The sequence below is a fragment of the Myotis brandtii genome, unplaced genomic scaffold (assembly GCF_000412655.1).
Source record: "Myotis brandtii unplaced genomic scaffold, ASM41265v1 scaffold634, whole genome shotgun sequence".
Classification (NCBI taxonomy): Eukaryota; Metazoa; Chordata; class Mammalia; order Chiroptera; family Vespertilionidae; genus Myotis; species Myotis brandtii.
Window position 1 is genome coordinate 2342383 of NW_005370427.1, and position 22573 is coordinate 2364955.

General features: G+C 45.2%; 1 protein-coding gene across 1 annotated transcript in view; it reads right to left on the bottom strand.

Annotated features, from left to right (window-relative positions):
- The window catches only part of RALYL (RALY RNA binding protein-like), a gene marked incomplete at its 5' end in the record, with an annotated part of 90130 nt that overhangs the window by 32012 nt on the left and 35545 nt on the right, over positions 1-22573 (bottom strand). Inside the window, 2 exons of the mRNA XM_014528442.1 lie at positions 11847-11960; positions 22403-22566. Of these exons, the coding sequence (XP_014383928.1) occupies positions 11847-11960; positions 22403-22566 (278 nt within the window). The remainder of the gene's footprint in view (positions 1-11846; positions 11961-22402; positions 22567-22573) is intronic.

Genomic DNA, 22573 nt, shown 5'->3' on the forward strand with positions numbered 1-22573 from the left:
TTTTCTGGGGTTTTGTTTACCTTCTTATTTGCAACATAGTATATAGTTGCTTAGAGTTGCAGATGAGAGGCCGGCAAGTGAGGCGGGGAATGTTGGAGTCTGCAGCAAGCAAGCCTCGTGCTCGCTTCAGTGCCTGGCTGCCGGCCGCCATCTTGGCTGACAGTTAATTTGCATATTCTCACTGATTAGCCAATGAAAAGGGTAGCGGTCGTACGCTAATTACCATGTTTCTCTTTTATTAGTGTAGATATATATATATAAAATTGTCATCCAAATCAAATAGGAAAATAAGGAGTTAAAGTTAAAAAATGGTTTAATCTAGAGAAGAGGTTCCAAGTAGCTAGATGAAAAGAAAGGCAAATTAGGCAAAAGCTATAGACCCCAAACATCCTGAATTTAACTGCTATTGATCTGGAGCACATTAAGCAAAGTGAGATGAGTCAGACAGACAAAGACAAGCACTGTATGATATCACTTACATGTGGACTCTAAAAGCCAAACTAGTAAAAACAGGGAGTAAAGTGGCAGTTTCCAGGGCCTGGGGGCAGGGAGAAGATGCCACATGTGTTCTTTAAGAGTATGAATTTGCAAGGAGTAGTAAGTAAGCCCTGGAGACCCATTGAGTATAGACAATGATATTGCATTATAGTCATCAAACTTGCTAAGAGACTAGATCTTAATGATTCTAACCACTAAAAAGAAATGATCACCTGATGCGGGTGTTAGCTACTCCTGCAATGGCAATTATATTACAATGTATAAATATATTCAATTAACATGTTGTACACCTTAAATTTATACCATGTGATATGTCAAATACATTTTAATAAAAAACAAACAATCAAACACCCCCAAAGAAACAAATTTGCTAGGTTTCATTCATCTCATCTCCCTTCCACATATCACTGCCTTCTCCAGTTGCAGACCTTTAACCTAGGCACCCCCTGAGAAGAGGCTGTGAGGGGCAGACTGGTTTGATCAGTGAAGACTTTGGAATCCTTGCTGGGAAGCACACCTCCTGCTCTCCTGTTGCCTCTGCCATTGCTGGTCCTTGGACCACACGATGGATGTGGACACTCTGGTTTTGTCCCTACGTGCTCTTCCTCCTAAGAGTGTTTTTGTACTTATCACCTGACCCCCTCAATTCTAGCCCCTCTAGGTGATCATTCTGCTTGTTCAACTGGCCCTCAAGCCCTGAGATGATATTTCAAGACAGAGATAGAAGTGGAGTTTGGGATTGGACAATTATTCCACTGGGCAGGCCTAGTTACAGGTGAATTTTTTTCAATAAACACATACAATACTGTAAAAATACTTTATCTCCCTTATGATTTTTTAATATCATTTTCTTTGCTCTAGACTATTTATTGTAAGCATACAGCGTATAATACATATAACATGCAAAATACATATTAATCAACTGCTTGTATTATTAATAAGACTTCAGTCAACAATAGGCTATGATAGTTAAGTTTTTGACAGGTCACAAGTTACATGTGTATCTTTGACTGTGTGGGGGTCAGTGTCTCTGACCCTGTACATTGAAAATTGTTCCAAATCTTACAACCTTTCCTAAAGCAAAACTTTCTTAATTTTAGGTCATTGTGTTTATTTTTTGTTAATAAATAGACTCTTGCTTAAAATTGATATTATATTGGGATGTTTTGGTCTAGCATACCCATGTCTTCTCTAGTGGTTTTAGAAATATTGGTTTGAGAACTTTCACTTTTTGATATTGGAAGTGATGTTCTTTTTTTCCCTCTAGAAAAATCTCCAGCTGCAGCAGCATGGCGGATTTTCAGAGCCTCCCAGGGCCAGACCTTGAAGGTGTGCAGCCGGCATTGGGCTTTGGGTCTGAATTGCTCAGTTGTCTTTGGGGCTGAAGCTGACTTTGCTGATCCTGCTCTGAATGTGATCCCTGCTCCTTTGGATCACTGACGCCTGGACCAAAGGCTCTGACAATTCATCCTACTGCTGTCCTTTGTCTCATTCCTGTTGAAGTTTCCTTGAAACTTGAGCTATTGCCTTCAAGGTCATTGTCCCACTCAAAGGGGATGATAGAGGTGTCAGTCTTTTGTCAAATGAAAAGTACAACACAAGGCAATTTTTGAGACATATTTTGATGTGTTCTGTTCCCCTCACTGAATGCCTAATACAGACAGGAGTTGATATAAGGTATCAGAGAGGATATGGGACCCATACTTTCTCTGATTACTAGTCCTACTAACTGTAATTTTCTTCTGTGAAAGCTGAGCATAAGAAATCTTTCAGAGTTGCTCTATGTGCAAATGAAGAGCAGGGGTGAGCGCCTTCTAAACTGTATAGGCCACACCAACATGTCAGCACAAAAGGCTCTAAATAGTTCTCAAATTGAATTTATTTTGATTACTTCTCCAGACAAATTGTCCATGTCAAAACATTTAATCACTATCAATAATTAAGAATCACATACTCCAAAGACAATTTTGGCTTTGACATGGCCCCTTAATTTTTGTCTACACAGACATAGTGTTTTAAATTATTCTCTGTCTTTTTTTGTATTAATATACAACCTACATATAATTGCTCTGCTGGCCTATTTCAAAGTGGTGGTGTTTTAATATAGTCCATTTGAAAAAAACCACAACCCTATTCATTAGCTCAAAGCTAAATGCATGGGAGACATGATCTGGGTTGAGAAAAAACTTTAAAGACAATGGCCATTGATTCATAAAGTTTAACAGAACACAGTCAGCCTATGCTTTAGGCCTGTGGTTCCTCCATCTGTGTCATTGCCTCAGTGGGAAATGCCAAGGCCACTAAGCAAATGGGTTCCATGGACGAACTCACACAGGAAGCACATGGGTCAGTTTCACAAGCAGGTCGGACCCCGTAATCATCTTGTTGAAATGGAAAGGAAAAAGCAACTTGTCCTATTTTTATGAATAATTATCTACTTTTATTTCTGCTAGAAATGAGTAATATCCATACCTTCATAACAGTCTCTCTATCTGCATAATCCTTTTCCTACTACCACTTTTACTTTTTATTGTATGAGTATGTGTTGTGTGTGTGTATATGTGTATATGTGGTATGTGTGTGTTGTATGTGTGTTGTGTGTATGTGTGTGCGTGCATATGCCCACATGTCCCTACTAGTAAAGCTCCTTTGGGGCAGAAACACTTTCATTATCTTTGTATTTCTGGCGGCTAACTCCAAGTCTTACATACAAATTAAATGTTTGCGAAATATATTCACAAATTGTTAAGGAACTAAAACATAAATGTCTGGGTATCATTATTTTCATAGAGTTGGAGTGATTGTTGAATTTGGCTCCGTAGAAGCAAAGATATGAATCCAAAGAGAAATTAAAAACAACCTCCTGGTAACATTCCACAGCACAGCTGCACACACTAAGTCCAAGTCAAACGTGGGGTCTGAGAGTTCCCAAGAAGAAAATTGTAAACGATGGATTTCAGCAGAAAAAGCAAATGGTCAATTTCAACAGAAAAAAAAGGTTTATTATGGCTGTAAGTTAGCGAGTGCTCACAAAATGCTGACCATGCAGAATTCACTAACGTTAGGCATTGCAACATCCTGCGGGGTGGGCTTGTTTATTACTTTAAAGATGAAGAAACAGAGTGTCCATCCTCCCAGTAAGATGGCCAGAGTCACACAGTCAATAAATGTAGGAGCTGAAATTCCCACTTAAGGCGTTCCAACTCTAAAAGAAAAAGGCCTAACTGGACACCCGCAGAGCGCTTTGGTTCTCTCCAGTGACCAGAGCATTTTAAATTCAACAATGAATTAGTCTGCTTAGTTTGGGCCCCTGTTGGAGCTGAACAATGACGTCAAGCTGAGGAGGGACAGTGACAGGTTAGTCCTCTGTGGGAGATGCCTCGGGCGCCAGCAAGCCTGGAGGGAGATGCGTCTTCCATCTCTGTCCTGTGTCTGCCTGTTTTCCCGCACGTCTCCTTTCTATTTCAAAAGCTATGTGTGATTCAGAAAACAAGTGAGAATGTTTAGAATTTATGTTCGAAGCATGTTTATTAAATTCAGTTTGCTGCATAGCTGTTGCCATTAATGTAACTCTGAAACTGGTTGAGCTGGCAATCCAGCTTTTTGACATGATGGTTAATTGCTAGCTCAGTCTGTTGAGCAGATGGCTGGAGGAATGTTGATACAAAAACAGTGACATTAATGATGGGAGCCAAGCCAGTGTCCTGAAAGGATTGTTTCTCACACCAGTATCAACTGTGTTTAGAAAATTCTTCATCACAGCTCCTGAATTTCACCCGATGATTCCAATCATGTCATTTAGAAGATGCGGCTTCTTACGGCTGGTACTACTGACAGGAACACACGTGAGCAGCAGGCAAGCTAGAGATGAAACATCAGTTCCTGAAGCGCATTCCTGGAGAACATGACCTCCAAGCTGTCCACACGAGGTGCCTCGGATTGTCGAGGTCACCACAAATGCCATATAAATCGTTTAGAAAAGTACTGAGATATTGTGTTTGTTTAAATGTTGCAATAATTGTAAGGGTCAGATATTACTTTCCCCCATTTTAGTAAATGTTATAAGGCCCTTTCCAGATTTTGTGCAGCCACAAAGTCGCTGCTCTTAGTCGTACTAGCTCTCAGGGAGGGGCGAGGCTGTTCTGTCTGGTTCCTAGTCTGCCCTCCACGTGTCAGTGTGAATCCCTCACCAGGACGAGGAGTCAGGAGGCGCCGGGGAGCCGCGAGCAGGCCAGCTGGTGGTGCGGGTGAAAGTCCTAGCTGACCTTGCCCGTGTTTGCTGATTGACTCCTGGAAGGTAGGTTTCTGTCTCCCACGGATGGTTGCACAACTTGGTAAAATTACTAAGGCGTCACTGAATTATACTCTTGAGAGGGGTATAACTTGTGTTATGTAAAATGCATCTCAATAAAGTTGTTTAAAAAAGAAGGTAGAACAGCGCCAGTGAGAGGTGAGGAGGGTTGAGGGCTGAGAAAGCAGGGGGCGTGGAGTAAAGAGAGCCTGGAAGGAGGACGCTGCTGCACTGGCCACTGAGTGGGCAGAGGTGCTGAGCTCGCGCTGGGATGGCAGGGCTGCTGTCAGCTGATGGGAGGAAGGACTGGGACGGGACTCTATTGGGATGAGAACGTGAGGAGAGTGTCCACTGGAAAGACTGTGACTTAGTGACTTCCCAGGGCCTGAGGCTGCCCATGGCCGACTAGCTGCAGTTTCTTCCTGACCATGGGCCTGGCCTTTTTCTCGGGGCACTTACTTTAGAGATGTTGCCATGGGAACTCTTACTCTGCGCCTTTGGGATGCAAATCTTTTACAAGTATCCAGACATGTCTTCTCAAGACCTAGAAAGTGTCCCTTTGAAATCTGATCATCAAGAGAGACAGGGTCCCCTCCCAGTGTCAGTGGGAGATGGACACCTACCTTCCCTGCCCACTTGGCTGACACAGATGCTCCTGCTGACCCACCTCCCACTGCTGTCCCCAGTGCTTGTCCATGAGCTCCTCCAGCCGTTAGATGCCCCCGCCCTTCGTTTTAGTGGAGTGCAGCTCAGTTCCCACCCTCCTCACAGCAGTCTTGACCCCTCTTGCCACAGTCTTGAATGACATCTTCCTTGCCATTTTTTAACGCGTCCAGCTCCAATTTCCTCCTACAGTTCTCTGATTGGCAGCACAGGAAGTCTCCACAGCAGCTGGAAAAGTTCTGATGGAGCTGTTAAAGACAGCCCCCCCCCGCCCCCCAATTTAGCTTCTTTAAAACATTTAATTTTTTCAGTTCAGTATTTCTGAGACTCATTAAGAGAAATAGCACTGTCTGTCCCTCCCTGCTCTCCATTTTCAGCTCCTTAAAGTCTTTCTACTCGCTCAGCTGATTCTTCCCGAGATGCCCTCGCTCAGCTGATTCTTCATAACGGATGCCATTGCTCCTTCTCCGTCAGTCCGGTGCCCTGTGTGCTGCCACCACCTTCCGGAGGCGGGGATTCAGTTCTCTGCCACAGACCCCCCCTCCCCCGCTCACGGGCCTCCTCGTTCCCATCTTTGCTTTTTCCCAGGTTTTCTGGGGGAGTTCCTCCAACTTGTCTTCCTTCCTGTGTTGAGTTATTTATTTTGCCAACATGTGTTAATTTCTAAAAAGCTCCTTTACCTGCCATCTGAATCCTCAGTTTATGTTTCAGGTACTTATTTCATGAATGCACTCTTTTCTCTTTCACAAGGTATTAGTCAGCATTTTTTCTTGTTTTGTTTTTGAAATTTTATTCTTCCTGCACAATCTCGGTTTCCTCCAATTTGTTTCCTATTTTGGTATTTGCTTTTTATGTTACATCTTTTCTCCTGTCTGTTCCCAGTAACAGTTGGGTGTTAGAGTGCCGGCCGGCAGTGTGTACAACGGGGACTGTTTCTGCAGGGTGACCTGTTGACCATTTCATTGGGTGGCACCCATGCCAGCATCTTTAAATCTTTCTTTTATGGCTGGTCATATTTCCAATTGAGATGTCGTCTAGTGCCTTCCAGGAGCCTGGCTCCTGAGAGGGAGAGAATGCTGGGGGTTTCTACAGGAATGGTGTGAACTCTTCTCTCTCTGTTTTCAAACGCTCTCCAATCTGTCTAGCAGCCTGAGATCTGCCATGTTAGCTCTGCTAGAAGACACTTCCTCAGCCTCCTACTGGGCCAGCAGCAGTCGGGAGGATAACACGGGTTTCTGGCTCCCCAACGGGCATTCTGCCAAGTTTTCTAGAGGAAGATGGTTGCCTTCATGCTGAGATTTGGGGGAGTTGGGTGATTAAAACCAGACCCAGGTTGCGCAGGTGTGCTGAGTCTGGTCCACTTGTCCATCGGCCCAGCCTCCACAGCTGGGTCCCCATTCTCCTTAAGACGAGGGGTTTTCAGTTTAAAAATCCCATCACACATTTGATGCAGTTTCAGGAGGGAGCAGGGCTCAGTTCTTGTGTTTGCTCATGTGTAACAAGAAGCATCAGCAATTTGATCCAAACTGTCAATGACAGGAAGGTATCAGAACAGAAACGAGGTCACACTATAGGTGGCAACCCGGTCACACTGAAGCAGTGCCCTCCCTCTGAGAGCCACAGTCTGTGGCCAGAGAAGAGAGATGGCGATGGTTCAAGATGCAGAGTCCAATTACTGCAAAGCAGCTGAAGGAATTCCTTAGACTTATCTGGAGTAAAGAAGGCTGCAAAGATGCTGTGACCAAAATCTGAACGCAGCTAAGTCTATGGGCCAATTATATTGACACTAGAGGCCTGTTGCATGAAAAGATTGGTGCAATAGGCTTTCCCTTCCCCTGGCTGCCGGCACCGGTTTTCCTCCGGCACCCGGGACCCAGGCCTTCGCTCTGGCTGGAGCCGCCTTCAAGCCTTTGCTGCCCCGCCCGGGGTCGGGTGGCACATGGGATGCCCGGATGGCAGCCAGGCGGGCCAGCCGATCGTCGCACACGGGATGCCTGCTGCCCCGGGTCGCAGATAGCAGGCCTGGATGGCAGCAGGGCAGGCAGGATGGCACTGTCCTGTCCCACCGCCCTGGGTGACAAATAGCAGGCCCGGATGGCAGCGGGGCAGGCGGGATGGCGCTGTCCCGCCCTGCCTGCAGTATGCAAATTAGCCGCCATCTTTGTTGGCAGTTAATTTGCATATCTCGCTGATTAGCCAATGGGAGGCATAGCGAAGGTACGGTCAATTACCATGTTTGTCTATTATTAGATAGGATTCTGTTCAAAGGTTTAGGAAGGCGAGGGTATTTTAGCTCCTTTTAAATATTTCATTGGCTGTTACCTTCACAAGGGATTGGGCATTAAGCTTGGTTTCAGGGGACATAAAAGGGGAACTGAAACGAGTGAAAGCAGCAGACATCTGGTTCAGAAGAGCGGACCCTTCCATAGGCGCCTGAGACCCCGGTATGAACAGGGACCACGTGACTAACATCAGTGCGTGCCCAGGGGCACCCATACACTAGCTGGCTGAGCAGCGCACCCTTGCGCAGCTGCAGCAGGACTGAAGTCTCATATTTCCAAAGAAGTCATGTATTTTGACATTTATTTATAATCTTCCATTTTTAGACATTGATGTTCATAAAAAAAAAACTCGATCCTTTACCAAGCACATGGGAAGATGGATGTATCCAATGGGACTCTGGCCTGTGACCGCTCTCATTCTTCGGTCTAGCATTATCATAAACATGACCTATGCCCGCCGGGAGTGGCTGAGAGAGGCTGGCTGGCCATGTATTAGCCATTCCCCCAAGGATAAAGTGGAACTAGATAATGTCTAATTGCCCTTTCATAGCAAAGACTGGATGCCTGGCATGTGATTTTTTTTTAAAAAATGTGTGGCCACCCATGGAGTAATTGTGCCCATTGTTTTTCCCGTTCTCTCTGTACACCCTTTTGGGTCGTTCAACATCACCATGTAAACTACATAACACTTGTGCTATTCATATGTGGCAATTTATGTGTGGAATAAAGCACATTTTTAGGCTAAACTGATGTTAAGGGTTATTTATTGTTTTCAATAAATAGTCAGTATATCCCAAAATTGTTACCTGAATTATTCAATGGAAAAAATAACACAAGCGTGGTGGATTCATAGCAATTATAATTTAAAAGTTGGGACTACTTTTGAGGCCACGATCCCTCCGTCTAGCTGACACGGGAAGGGCTGGAGACCCTGAGAGCAGTCAGACCTGCTCCTGCTGGGACGAGGTGGAATGGTGGGGGAGAGCAGAGAGAAAGAGAAGACCGGCCTTGTTCTTGGAGGTTTCCAAGCTCAAAGAAAGAGCACGTGTACCACGCGAGTCTCTGCTGGAAGCTGTTTAAGGTGCAGAGAATCCAAAATGTTGTAATTATACTTCAGCACATGGACTCCTGACGCTTAGGGTTTCACTCCCAACAACACAGAAGAAGGCCTGTGCAGCCTGAACCCAGCCACGCGGGGAGTGGGGATGTGGGGGAGGAGAGGAGGAGGCACGTTCCCCCCCACACCATCTCCTTCCTGCCTCTGCCTTTGCCCTGAGAACTGTCATCATCTAACGATGTAAATTGGGAATGAGAGATGAATAAAACAGCAACAATAAAAGTCAATGTTAGCTACCAAATAATTAGTTTGCAACCAAATAAGTATTAAAACGAGTGCCCCTGAATATTAATAAGGAGATATTGAGTCTTTTAAAGAATTTTACTGTATTTCTCTCTACTTTCTATAATGTAGGGTTGACTCTTTTCATAAAGCCTGGTTTTTCTTTTCATAAAAAATATATAGAAAATAATCATCTTATCTCTATAAAAATGAATGCGGTTCAGGAGACAAATGGCAAAAGAAAAAAATTAGCAATTAAATAATTCCACTTTCTTCCCAACATGGGAAAGGAAGGAGGCATGCCCATCAAAGGACCAAGCCCGTCGCTTAAGAAGCAACGTCTCTGACGGGAAGCTTGGACACGCGTCGGCCGCTAATGAAAGGAGGCGCACGCGTTGGGCCTGGTGTCCGTTCGCAGACACCTGCACGGGCACCGCCAGCCTGGCAGGATGGGCTGAAGCAGCACAGTTTCCTCGTGGAGGTGGTCTGGATTTAAATGAGTTCTCCACAACCCTTTCAGCTGAAGTGGAAATTGGTTGTCAAAGTCCTTCGCTGCAGGGGTTGTTTTACATAATAACGAATTTCACAGACGTTCCTTGAAGGAAAACACTGATTCAGGGATGTCCTAGGATATTTTTGTCTGGAAATGCTTTCGATTTCTGCCCCAGACGGCATGTGACAAACTCCCTCCAGCCTACATTTCTCCAGTGAGCGGGTCAGGCAGCGAATCTCTGCTCAGCAGAAAATACATTTGAAATAGAAATTTTTAATAAACATGAGTCTACTTCCTCTCTCATTTGTCATCCATATGAACTAAGACATGGTCAGGAGCCGCTGCACGTGGTGAGAAGTAGGGCTGCAGGAACCTGGTGGGAACACTCCTTGGCCGGAATGTCTGCTCCCACCAGCCCCAGGTCGCTCTGATCAGAGCCTTTACCCGTCGCAGGGACTGGTCATTCCTCACAGTGGGAGGCACCGCTGCTGTCCTCACTGTGAGTGAGAAACAGGCTCAGGCAGAGGCAGGGGCTGGGTGGATTGCACCCGAGCTCATTCCTGTCACCCGGAGGCCCCACTTGCCTTGTGAGCCAGGGCTGCTTGGTCCTTACCCAGCGACACAGTCAACGTCAGGCCAGATGCTGTGTCGGAGACCAGGGCCCACATCCCTGCAGGTTCTCCCCAGGGAGGAGCTTTCCAGGCAGCCGCAGGGCAGTGACACCCTGGGATGAGGCCCTGGTGGCACCTGAGATTGACACTACAGATGGGAAAGTGATAGGGGGGCTTATAATCTGATAGATAGAGCACCTGAATTCATCTGAAAAATAGTCATGTTATTTTAAATCTTAGAACACATGTACTCCTGTGAATAGGGTTAAGTTTTTCTTAAGTTTACTTTTCAAGGCCTATGCGAAGCAATGGAGGAGGTGACTCAGACCCGATAAGCATGGTCAGGTGGACCCACCAGGAGTCAAAACATCATCTTGTCAACAGCATCTCATCACCTGATGACAAGGACAATAGCAGACGTCTGTGGACCCCCAGGACTGCACGCCTCACCCCAGCCCCTTCCCTTTATAACCCTGTCCCCTGCACCTGCTGGGAGGCAGGATTTGATGCTTGTAAGGGCCCTGTCTTCTTGGTTGGCTGGCCTTCTCAGTAAACGCCTTACGTGATTCAACCCGGCCTTCGTTACTGGACACAACGACAGGCAGCCCGAGCCCACCCAGGGGTTTCTCGATAACAAAAGGACAGTGGACTCACCCACAAACCCGGGCTTGAGACCTGGGCTGCCACTAACTGGTTATGTGGCCATGGAAAAGTCTGTCTGCCTCGACCCTCTGCTTTCTCCTCGTGGAAGTGAGGGGCTGGATGGGAGCAATGGCTTTCAAAACTGTATTATTATTTTTTCAAATGAAACTTTTTGCAAACGAAGTCATAGATTGAGTCCCAATGGATAAAACAGATGGAGGCGATGCCTTCTGCCTGGGAGCAGAGGCTGGGCTGGAGGAGGACTAGTTACCCACTTTTACCACCTTATCTTGTCTCAAGGGGCCTCGGAGGATCTGAGGCTGCACAACACAGTGTCAGCCTGGGCACCAGTCACCTCCAGGCTCACCCCAGTTCTCACATTCTGTGATTCTAAACGCTAGCGTGGCCACAGAAAAAGGGCACTAATATTGCATGAAAAGGGACTGGGAACCAAGGCCAGGGCTGACGATTCAGAGCCCAGAGACATGACAGTGAAACTGTAATCAATGACTTGGCTGGTGGCCAGAGACACTGTGGTGGTGAGTTCTGAACTGGGTCCTGAAATCTCAGAGTCACAGCGAGGCAGGAGTTGGGCTTTGTGATCATGACCTTGAAATCCAGTCAATGTTGCTGCAGTTAATTTAATGACGTATGAATTGTACTTTTAGCCTGATAGCATTAGCCCATGAATTGACTTTATTTTCTTAAAGGTTACTTGATATTGAGCTATAAACTTCCAAGGACAATCACACCACTACTTATTAGCATCAACATACTTTTCATTTTTCCCTTTTGTGAATATATGAATTTTAGACAAATTGGCTCATGTTCTCTGAAAAGTAAAAGACCAGATCTCCCTGTTGTAACTCTAGCTTACAGGCTTCACAGTGAATCTGCCTTAAACTCTATGAAGCCTGCCCCTGGCCCTGGCCCCGCCCTTGGCCCCGCCCCGCCCAGGCCCCTGGCCCTGCCTGTCTAGGTGATTGACAGTGTCTCTGATTTCATTCCCACAAGTCTGTTCACTTACCGGCCTCTGCCTTCTGTTGCTTCTCAATCTTCTCCAGGCGCCCTAGCAAGGAGTCGATTTTAGTTTTGATCTGCGTTAATTCTTTCTTGATTGTCTGTAACTCATCCGATTTCACTGGAAGGGGAAAAGGGACAGAAAGGACTGGAAGTCAAAGGCCAGGACTCCGCACACACCTCACGGACACGCTGTGTTTCCCCCAGACGCTGTCAAATCCCAGGACGCTTTGGAGTCCCATCAGCTCTGACTGCCTCCAGCTCCCCCCACACCGAGGACTTGATCACACAGTGATTCTCCAGGATGGGAGCCGCTGACATGTCTTCTCACCGATGTGGTGCAGAGGTGGTGGGATCTAGAAATAGTCTGTAAAATAGCTGACACTAAATTCAGTTTGGCATATAGTTGAGTAACTCTTAGGTGGACTCAGATTGAGGGAGGATTCAATCCTGACAGGTGTGTTAATAATGATACTTTTAGGACTATGTCGTGACATACATTTTAGCCATCAGCGATATTTTTAATCCAGTTCTTTGGTGATTGGTTGGAACCAGAATATCACACTTTCCCCCTAAAATGTCTTAGATGCTAGAGAAGTGTCCCAACTTACAGAACGCTTGTACTTGACTTTTTAAAAAGGAAACCGAGGCAGTGAGCTGTGCGGGCCCCTCTGAGCCCTGGCGCCAGAGGAAGGAAATGCACTGATGTTCCCACTGCCAGTTTCACTCGGATGGCTCTCATGCTGGGTTTTTGCTGTTTACTATGGCTTTAAAGATAAAAGGTAAGACTAATAGAAGATTGACAACTTTCCATTTTGTCAAGTAAGGATGTTAAAAAACAACAATTATAACAAGCATCCTACGATCAACTATAGTTAGAAAGAAAAGGGCTTAAGAAAAGGACAACCTCATATTGACCAAACACTCCTTTAAACGAAACATGTTTATGATCATGAAAAATCCACTGCGCCACCCTTATCTTCCCATTTTGATGAGAACGTTTGGAAATGCTGTCAGGGACCCACAGAAACCTGAGCCTGAAGATGTTGAAGCTGGCGCTGTGGGAGCCACACCTGCCTGTGAGCTTCACGGTGGTGGTGGTGGTGGTGGTGGTGGTGATGGTGGAGGGTTGCATGTTAGCATGAACTCCGTTTTTTTAAAAATTGCATGCTCCCACGAGTGTTGATTACATAACAATCATTGATTGCACCGTTGAGTCAGTATGGGGATATGGATAGCATACTGCTCGATTCAGTAGCAGACTGCGGTCAGTCACGTGCCCTGAAAGGTATGCATGGTATAACTTAGGACAAAGTGTTTGGGCAGTCGTACCATGAACTGTGAAAAGTAAGAGAGAAGCAGGGCCGTTAAGGATTTAACGGAGAGCTATGCTCAGGGTCCGGGGCACAGTCCTGGCCATGTAGCTCAGTTGGTTAGACCGTTGTCTTTATACGCCAAGGTTGTGGGTTCAATATCCAGAAGAATCAATCGACCAATGAATGCATAACTAAGTGGAACAACATGAAACAACAAATTGATGTTTTTCTCTTTCTCCATTCCTCTCTCTAAAATCAATCAATAAAATCTTTAAAAAAGGCCTGGGGCACAGATCTTGATATCAGGGACTATCCTTCTCTGTCACTTTCCGTTCAAATTTATTATGATTTGAACTTGGCCATTCCCCAGAAATTTCAGAAAAAAAACCTGAGTGTTTAGACTGCTTCTTCAGTCTTCAGAAAATTTATTGTAAATAATAAAAACTAAATGCAACCTATGTTTGCTTGGAATAGGGCTGTCTGTCAACTCAGATATGTCATATAATATACATGATAAATTATGCATTAATGTACACTAATCGCTCAAAGGAAGAAAGACTTTCTCCAATATGAAAATGAGAAAACTTTTCCATTATAAAATCATAAATTTTTCATAAAAAACAGATTTTTACTTATAATGCAGTCATTGGTAAAACAAAAGCTGCAAGAATCAGGGACCCTTGGAGTGTTCCTAGTCTGAAGAACCCAAATGAAAGCAGAAGAGTTTAAAGTAGAGAATTGCTCCTTATGTCCATCATTTCAAAGGCATAAAGTTGCCGTTGTTGAATTGCAGCTCAATTTGAAAAACATCGTCTGTCTCAACTTCGAATGGATTCTGCTTTGAAGAATGAGTTCCACTCCTTTTGATGAAAGCACCCCATGTAGTTTTACTTAAACCTATCGAATGTAATAGAAAATAGTTTATAACACTAGCTTCGGTGCCGGGAGCTGGGGCTGTGGCTGTGGCTGGGAAGTAACAGATTTCTCGGTAAGTGGAGCCACTCCGCCGCCCAGGCATGCAATTGACTAATTTTAATTTATCTCCTTAAGAAACATAAACAAAATAACCACCAATGATCAGTTTTATACAAACTACATTACATACCAACAAGGCACCTGGACTCAGCAGTAGGAACTTGTAAGTGTGAGGGGAAAGGTTTGCTTCGCCTGGACTCATGCCCAGCTCTGGGGGACCCTCTGACCACAGCGGGGTCGCTGTGAAATCTGACTAATTGGCCAGGACATTGGAGCTCAGAGAAAACAGGGGTGGAGCCAGCCAGCTCTGCCTCTTTCCTGCCCCCACCAGGGCAGGCGGTGGGTGCGGGCCTGTGCGGGGGCCCCACCTCTTTCTTGGATGCAGAGCGCAGGCGCTCCCATAGACCGATGGTTGCCTTCTTATGCCTGCATTCCTCTGTGGCCATGTGCTTCTCTCTCTCACTCTTTTCTGCCTTTTTCCTACCTTTTTGGTTCCTGTTAACAATTTCTCTACCGCTTGGTGGGTGACATTCATTCCCGGTTTTTACCTACCCCATCAATATTGTACAACGGCAGTTTTCTAAACTTAGAATTTAAAAAATCTTTGCAACTTTGATTTCTGATATTTTTCCAAAACAACAAAAGTTAGTTCAGAATTCAGGCGAGCCTTGGGTCCCAAGCGCCCTGTGCCTGCTTCCTTTTCCCCGCGGGCGGCTTTTCTCTCCCAGTGTGTCCTCTCTGCACCCTTCCCTGGGCTCTGTGCTCCAACTGCCCAGCTCTGGATTGGGACCTGTAGAGACTTACTTACAAGTCATGTCTTTCCTGCTGGAAATCCCAACTGTCCCAACTTCCATAGGAAAAAGGCCAGAAACACTCACACGCACCAACCCCACTCTTCAGGCTGACACACGGGGTCTTTCCGAAGACAGCCCAGGTGTGCCGCCCTTTGCCTTTTGGGCAGACCCTGCACTTGAACAGCACAGCTGCGCCGCTCAGCCAGCCTGGGGCCTCCAGACCAGCTCGCCGCTGCGCCCCTGGGAGTCACCCCAGCAGCTCAGAGCAGGCTCATGCCCAGCTCCCACCCTCTGCCTGAGCGCCTTGCTATAAGGACTCACTGAGATACAGCATTTAGAATCCTGAGCATCTCACTCGCATCAGCAGGCCAATAGGTGGTAGAGGCAGAAGATGCTATTTCAAGTACTATTATTTTTATTGTTTACATGCCTATCCAGCAAAAACGCTCTCTCCCCCACCAACATGTCTGTCAAATATCCCACCTGCCTTTCAGGAACCATATTCTGTCTTTTCTGTCCTGTGAATTCTTCCGGGACTAGCCTGCTGGAGGGCGTGTCTCGCCCATCTGTTTAATGGCGTCTCACAGGTGCTCCTGGGCACCTTGCTGCGGACCCCCCCATGTCCCTCCTCATGTTGAACGTGGGCTCCTGAGAGTGCTGCTCCGGCTCTGCGCTGGAGGGCGTGGGGGCTGCATGGGGATATTTCCTGGGTTTGGACCAGCTCCTCCTCTTCCTCACTGCGAGGCTCCTGCTCCCAGGAGGCCCTGGGCTTCGAGGTCTGTCCTCCTTAATTTAACATGATATGAACGTCTAAGAAGAAACCCTAACTCAGATTAGCACTGAATGGAAACTTCTTCCATTTGTCATCATAAACCAGCTCTGTGAAAATTATTCCGATTCCTGATTGACATAGTATTCTGATCTCTGACAATATTACATTTTAGAAAGAAGAAATTATGGGCGGTTGTCTAAAGTAAGACATATTAACGGATTTATGCCATCATAGGCTCTCAACAACAAAACTCCCTGCATGGAGAGAGGGCATCCATTTCCCATTCCTTCCTTCCTTCCTTACTCCCTCCATCCCTCTCTCCCTCTTTCTTCCTCCCTCCCTCCCTTCCTCTTTCCTTTCCTTTCCTTTCCTTTCCTTTCCTTTCCTTTCCTTTCCTTTCCTTTCCTTTCCTTTCCTTTCCTTTCCTTTCCTTTCCTTTCCTTTCCTTTCCTTTCCTTTCCTTTCCTTTCCTTTCCTTTCCCTTCCTTCCTTCCTTCCTTCCTTCCTTCCTTCCGTCTGCGCCCTGAACCCTCCCCCCAATCTTAAGCACATCTCAAACACAGTAAGAAATTAGCAAATGCCAGACAATCTGTAGGTATTGTACGCAGGTATGGTCACTGCAAGTCCAGCTCAGCTTTGCGTGTGTGCTGGCCGCTAATGGAGCTGACTGCCTAATTCGAGGCTAGATAGCCAAGCAGGAAGTGCAGAGAGAAAATGACGTGGAAGTAGCCCTTTCCTAATTTATCAGAAGCACTATGACAAAAAGTAAGAAAAGACCGCCTGCCTTTGGCAAACACCAATTTGCATTTTTTCCCAGTTCCCCTTGACTCTTAAAATCCAAACTTCTTGTATTTAAAGACACATCACATTGACTGTAGCACATTATTCATGTAGAGTAGGAGCTAGCAAGAGTCAGGAGTAGTTCTCTTACTAAGAGTAATACTGAAGCCTGGCCGGTGTTGCTCAGTGGTTGAGTGTCGACCTATGAACCAGGGGGTCAAGGGTCAATTGCCAGTCAGGACATGCTCAGGTTGCAGGCTCAATCCCCAGTAGAGGGCGTGCAGGAGGCAGCCAATCAATGATTCTCATCATTGATGTTTCTATCTCTCCATCTCCTCTCCCTCTCCCTTCCTTTCTGAAATCAATAATTTTTTTTAAAAAAGAATACTACCAAATACTTTTTTTATCTTTAATTTTTTTATTGGTTAAGGTATTACAAATGAATCCTCATCCCCCCATTAACCCCCAACCCTCCTAAATACTTTTAATCAACGTGCTGTTATACAATTATTGATATAGGAAAGCTGGGTGCTGGGGACAGTTAGATCTAATTACTGAAGATTATGAATTTTGCAATTAAAAAATTATGAATGTGAGAATCTGAGAAAACGGCTTCACTTCCCAGTTGGCTCCAAATCTCTCCGCTCACCTCCTCTTCCCCGTGTTTCTAAAGGCCTGAGGCTCCGGAAGAGCTGCTCACACCCGTGGGTGTGTCGTGTTTGCAGGCACCCAAACCCTTGTTCCTGTGTTTCCACTGGTCTGCCCGCACGCTCACTCCTCCCCCTCAGCTCCAATGTTGCCCACGCTGTGACGTCCCCTCCACGCCTGTCCTTTTCTGCACCAGACTCGCCGTCCTCCCCACACCCCTTCCAGGTGACACTCAGGGGACACCATGAGAGCCGAGCCTCAGATCAGGGGACACAGCGTGGGAGGTAGGGGAGTGAGAGCCCACTGGGAAGTAAAGCGGTTTTCTCAGACTCTCCCACGCCCGGGCCTTCAGTGACCAGATCTCACTGTCCCAGCTCCCAGCAGTTTTGTTTAAACCGGTTCCCTGTGACACGCCTGCTAGTCCTCATGCACAAGTGAGCAGTAGGCATTGGGTATATGAGTCTGGAGAACGGGAGAGAGCAAAAGTAGGAAAATAAATATGTGGATAACCAATTAGAGATGGCATTTTAAGTTACTATATAAGATGGGCCTGCCTAGTATTTGAGTTTGCATTCATAACACGTGTTTTGGATGACATCAGATACTGCCTTCCAAGGGAGTTTATATATTTAGGTGCTCCTATATTGGGTGCATTGATGTTTACAAGGGTATTTCCTCTGTTGAAATGATACCTTTATCTTTATGTCTTTTACTCCTTTCCTCTAGATAAATTCTACAACAAAAGCTTTGCAAAAAAAAAAAAAGACAAAAAACATGCTGTTAACTATGCAACTCTATTCATATGTTTGGTAAGAAAATAAATAACCTGTAACCATAAAAAAGAAAACATAATGTCATAATAAAAATCTATGCTTGTCCTGTTGACTATAATAACTTATTTTTCTACGACTGGTTATAGGGTTTGAATTTAAAATTATTCTTTAAGATCAGCAAAATGATAAATGAAAATAAAAACCTAACAGGTTCTAGGATAAATGGCTTTAACTTGCTTTTAGACACTAGAGAAACGAGGATTAGGTTATATCACACAGACCATCTTAAACATTTTCTCCTAAGCTGTCACTGCAGGATTTTATTTTGAAAAAAGAAGGCATGCTAAATTATTTCAGACCTGCTCTCTTTAAATAGCTCATTGATTTGGTGATAAACATTATTACATTCGGATGCAGTCAACAAAATGATGGCTGTGCCCTTTGCTGCAGTGAGATACAATCTGAGAAGGAAATGGGCGTACAGGATGGCGCTGTCTGCCTGCATCGAAAGATGTGTGCCTCTCTGACTTATGTGATGGAAAATATTTCCATTAAGTTCATCTCCTGTGGGGCAAGTCTACCCAGGGACAAATAAAGACTCTTCAGCTCGCTGCCTCTATCAGTGATGGTCACAGAGGGCAATAGCGCCCTGCAGGGCACTTCTGCGATGTCTGGAGACCTGTTTGATGGCCATGACTTGGAGAGGGTGGTGTTCCTGACGTCTAGTGGGCATCCGCTCTGCGAGGTGTCCTACGACATGCAGGACACTTAGCCCTAACACCACAGCAAAGCGCTACCTGAAAATGTCCAGAGTGCCGCCTCTTAGAAACCACTGTCTAAATAAGTAAGTACATACTGTTTGTCACCAACACAGTGCTTCCTCTGAGCTATTTACAAAATGTAAAAATGTTTGTAATCATATGACTTTAACAATAATTCACATTAACTTTATGTTACTCTTCAAAACAGTTTAGTATGTTAATATAGCCACTAATGAAACAGGAGGCTAGTGGAATATCCAAATTAAGGTAGTTTCTGTGGAAGACATGGGAATTAAAAGAAAATTCATTAAGGAAGCAAAAGTAAGGAAAGGAAAAGAGGGGAAACAATAAATTATACACCTGACATGAGGATGGAAGAAATATAATCCAATATATTAGTTAATCATAAATGAAAAATTATAATTTTACACCTGTAAAGTGGGAATGACATACTAATACCTCACTTACAGGGCAGTGATGGCGAATAAATTAGTTCATATCTGTAAAGTATTGAATCCATAGCTATCATAAACACTAAAAAAGTGTTAGTTATTATTCTTTTTCCTGTTATTATTATAAGCTATTTCATAAAAACCACCCAAGCAGCATGGGATATAAACCAAAATCTCAAGAAAAGAAAAAAGGGAAATCACCACAGTGGTAGAGGATCTTCATCACCCTCAGAAGTTGACATCAATTTGCCACAACACAGCGGGGCTATGGAGGATTTGGGTAACACAGTCCACAGGGTAACACACACCCTCAGCCCTATACTGGAAGCAGAAAATAGGGCCTGCTTATATGTCCATTTAGAACAGTGGTTCTCAACCTTCCTAATGCCGAGACCCTTTAATACAGTTCCTCATGTTGTGGTGACCCCCAATTTCATTGTGACAAATTGAACATAATTAAAGCATAGTGATTAATCACAAAAAATAATATGTTATTATATATGTGTTTTCCGATGGTCTTAGGTGACCCCTGTGAAAGGGTCATTCAACCCCCAAAGGGGTCTGGACCCACAGGTTGAGAACCGCCGATTTAGACAATCTGTTCGTTACGAACCCAACATTCTTAATAAAAACCTCAAAAGGATTTTCATCATCCCCATTCTCTCTCCATGACCCAAGAGAAACTATAAATCAAAAAATACAAAGGTGAAAAATACTTGAATACTAAGATTTTACATTAAAATAACCTCTAGAGCCCCCCAGTCCTCTCTGCACGCCGGGCAGGGCAGGCGGGTAAGGCCACCGCGTGGCCGAGTCTGCACAGTTGAGTGGCACTTGTCAGAGAAGGCCACCAAGGAGGGCAGGGCCACCCCGTAGGGAACACTGAATAGTGCCAGGGTCTTTCTGGTTGTTACAAAGACAGAGTTGCCATCGGCCTTTGGGGGTGGGGTCAGGAATGCTACATGATCTGCAAAGCCCAGAACACGCTCATGCGATGAAGAATCGCTGTGGCCAATAGGCCAGAGATGTTGCCATTGATAAACTTTGTCTTAAAAGCGACCGCAGGGCAGAGAATCCACAGAGCCTGATATTTCTGTGTGAAGTTAAGTTAATATTACCATGGTAGAAAAAGTCTTCTGTAAAAGTAACAGGCAATTCAATGTTCAATTTCCCACAGAAAAACCAAATTCAAGAACTTTGCCTTACTTTTGACAATCATCTGAGAGCACTCTGTTTAGGAACTGCTGCTGAAACTCATTTTATTTTATTACTAAGAATCAGAAAGGGAATTCATGTTTAGCTACCACAGAACAGATAGACAAATGGGCAGATAAGCACACAGGGAACTGTAAATCTATTTTATTTGCTATTTGGGTGATATTAACTAGGTCACATTCTCGGCCACATTCTGCGAAAACCAAACTGTTATCAGTTACCAGAGCATCAGTGTAGTCCTTCTCCTTGAGCTACTTTTTTGTACACCTTCACGTAAAGACAAAGTATTTCAGTGATTCCGTCTTAGCACCTCTGGGAGTTCCGAAGGTCAGGGCAATGTCATGTGGTAGGTACAGCACCTGGCATGGGAGGCACGAGGCCCGGCTGTAGGCCTGGCTCTCCCCTTACCAGCCGTGTGACCTCCCGGTGTTTACTCATCGATGCATTGGGAGAACAGTATTCGCCTTACTTGTCTTAAAGGGCTGGGATGCAAAGTGACCACCAAGTCCTGCTAAGGGCCTCCAAGCTGCACTGAATCTGGCCTCCCCCACCTCTCTGAGCTTGTTATCAGCCATACTCCTCCCTCCCTGGCCCACTCCAGCTCTGCACCTCCCTGGCTCCCTCCCTGTTCCCCAGCTATGTTGACTGAACATGTCTGTGCTCACCGTTCTCTCTGCCCAGAACGCCCTGCCCGGACAACTTTGGAGCACTCTTACTCATGCACTTTCTTTTCTTTTCTTTTTAAAAAATATATTTTTATTGATTTCAGAGAGGAAGGGAGAAGGAGAGAGAGATAGAAATATCAACGATGAGAGAGAACCATTGATCAGCTGCCTCCTGCATGGTCCCTACTAGGGATTGAGCCTGCAACCCCAGGCATGTGCCCTGACTAGGAATCAAACCGTGGTCTCCTGGTTCTTAGGTCAACACTCAACCATTGAGCCATGACAGCCGGGCACTCATGCACTTTCTTGAGGTCTCTGCTCATGTCATCTCGTCCAAGAGATTGTCATAGACTATCCTGTGACACAGAGTTCTCCCAACCTTTTCTGTTTCTGTCTCTATTCTACTGGATTCCTCAACATAGTGACAATTGGCCATGTACTACCTCATATTTTAATTTGCTTACTTATTGTCTGTTTCTTCTCTGCTAGAATGTAATCTCAAAGAATGCAGGAAACTTCACTCACTTTTCCTTAGGAATAGTATTCCAATAATATATTAGAGTTTTTCCTGAATCAGTCTGTGTAAAAATGTAGAAGTGTGTTTAGTTAGAAAGTTTGTGTCTCTACTTTTCAGCAATGTAAAATTATATAAATATTTTATTTTTATAACATTAAGTATGTCTGCAGACACATCTATAATAATAAAAGTGTAATATGCTAATTAGACAGGACTTCTTTCCGGATGACCTTCCAGACGAAGCCAGGGCTGCGAGGGAAGCCTGGGTCCTGGGTGCCGGTGGCCAGAGGGAAGCCCGGGTCCTGGGTGCCAGAGGGAAGCCGGTGCCGGCAGTTGGGGGAAGGAAGGCCTACTCTTGCATGAATTTCATGCATTGGGCCTCTAGTAACTCTATAATGACTTAGAGTAGGATGGCAAGTTACACTTTTATCATCTCTACTATGCAGTTTGCCTATCTTCATGATCCTAATGCATTTTCAATTACTCACACAAGCACGGATTTTGCATAATGTTCCTCTAGAAAGGTAGTCTATGCACTCTATTCAGAAGGGAAATTGCTCATTCACTGAAAGCAACATGTTCTGCTTCAGGACTTTAAACGCCAGAAGCTAAGAGAGCCAACAGCTCATTATTTGCTCAGATCCAAGTTTTCAAAGTGCTCCTGGGTTTCATCAATCTCGCCTGTGTTTGTGCTGGAAAGTGACCCATTTCTTACCAGTTTTCCTCTAGTACTTAGTGCACAGCAGACACTCTGTGCTTGTGTGGCAACCTGCTGACACAGGCTTCACGCAACGTATCTACCCCCACCCTCTTTAAAAGGAGATGAAGGGCCGGTTAGCTCAAAAAAAAAGAAAAAAAAAAGAAAAAAAAAAAGGAGATGAAGGAGGCTACTTACATTTCGAACCTGATGAAGAGGACCCGCTGGCGGCAGATCTCGAGCCCCCTTTCATGGAAAAGACCCCTTTTCCCCGGCGAGTCGTCGAGACAGCCACCCTGGGGCGCTTCAGCGGGATGACCGCGCGGGGAGGTGGAGGCACGCGGCCGTGGTAATCGAACAACCTGCACA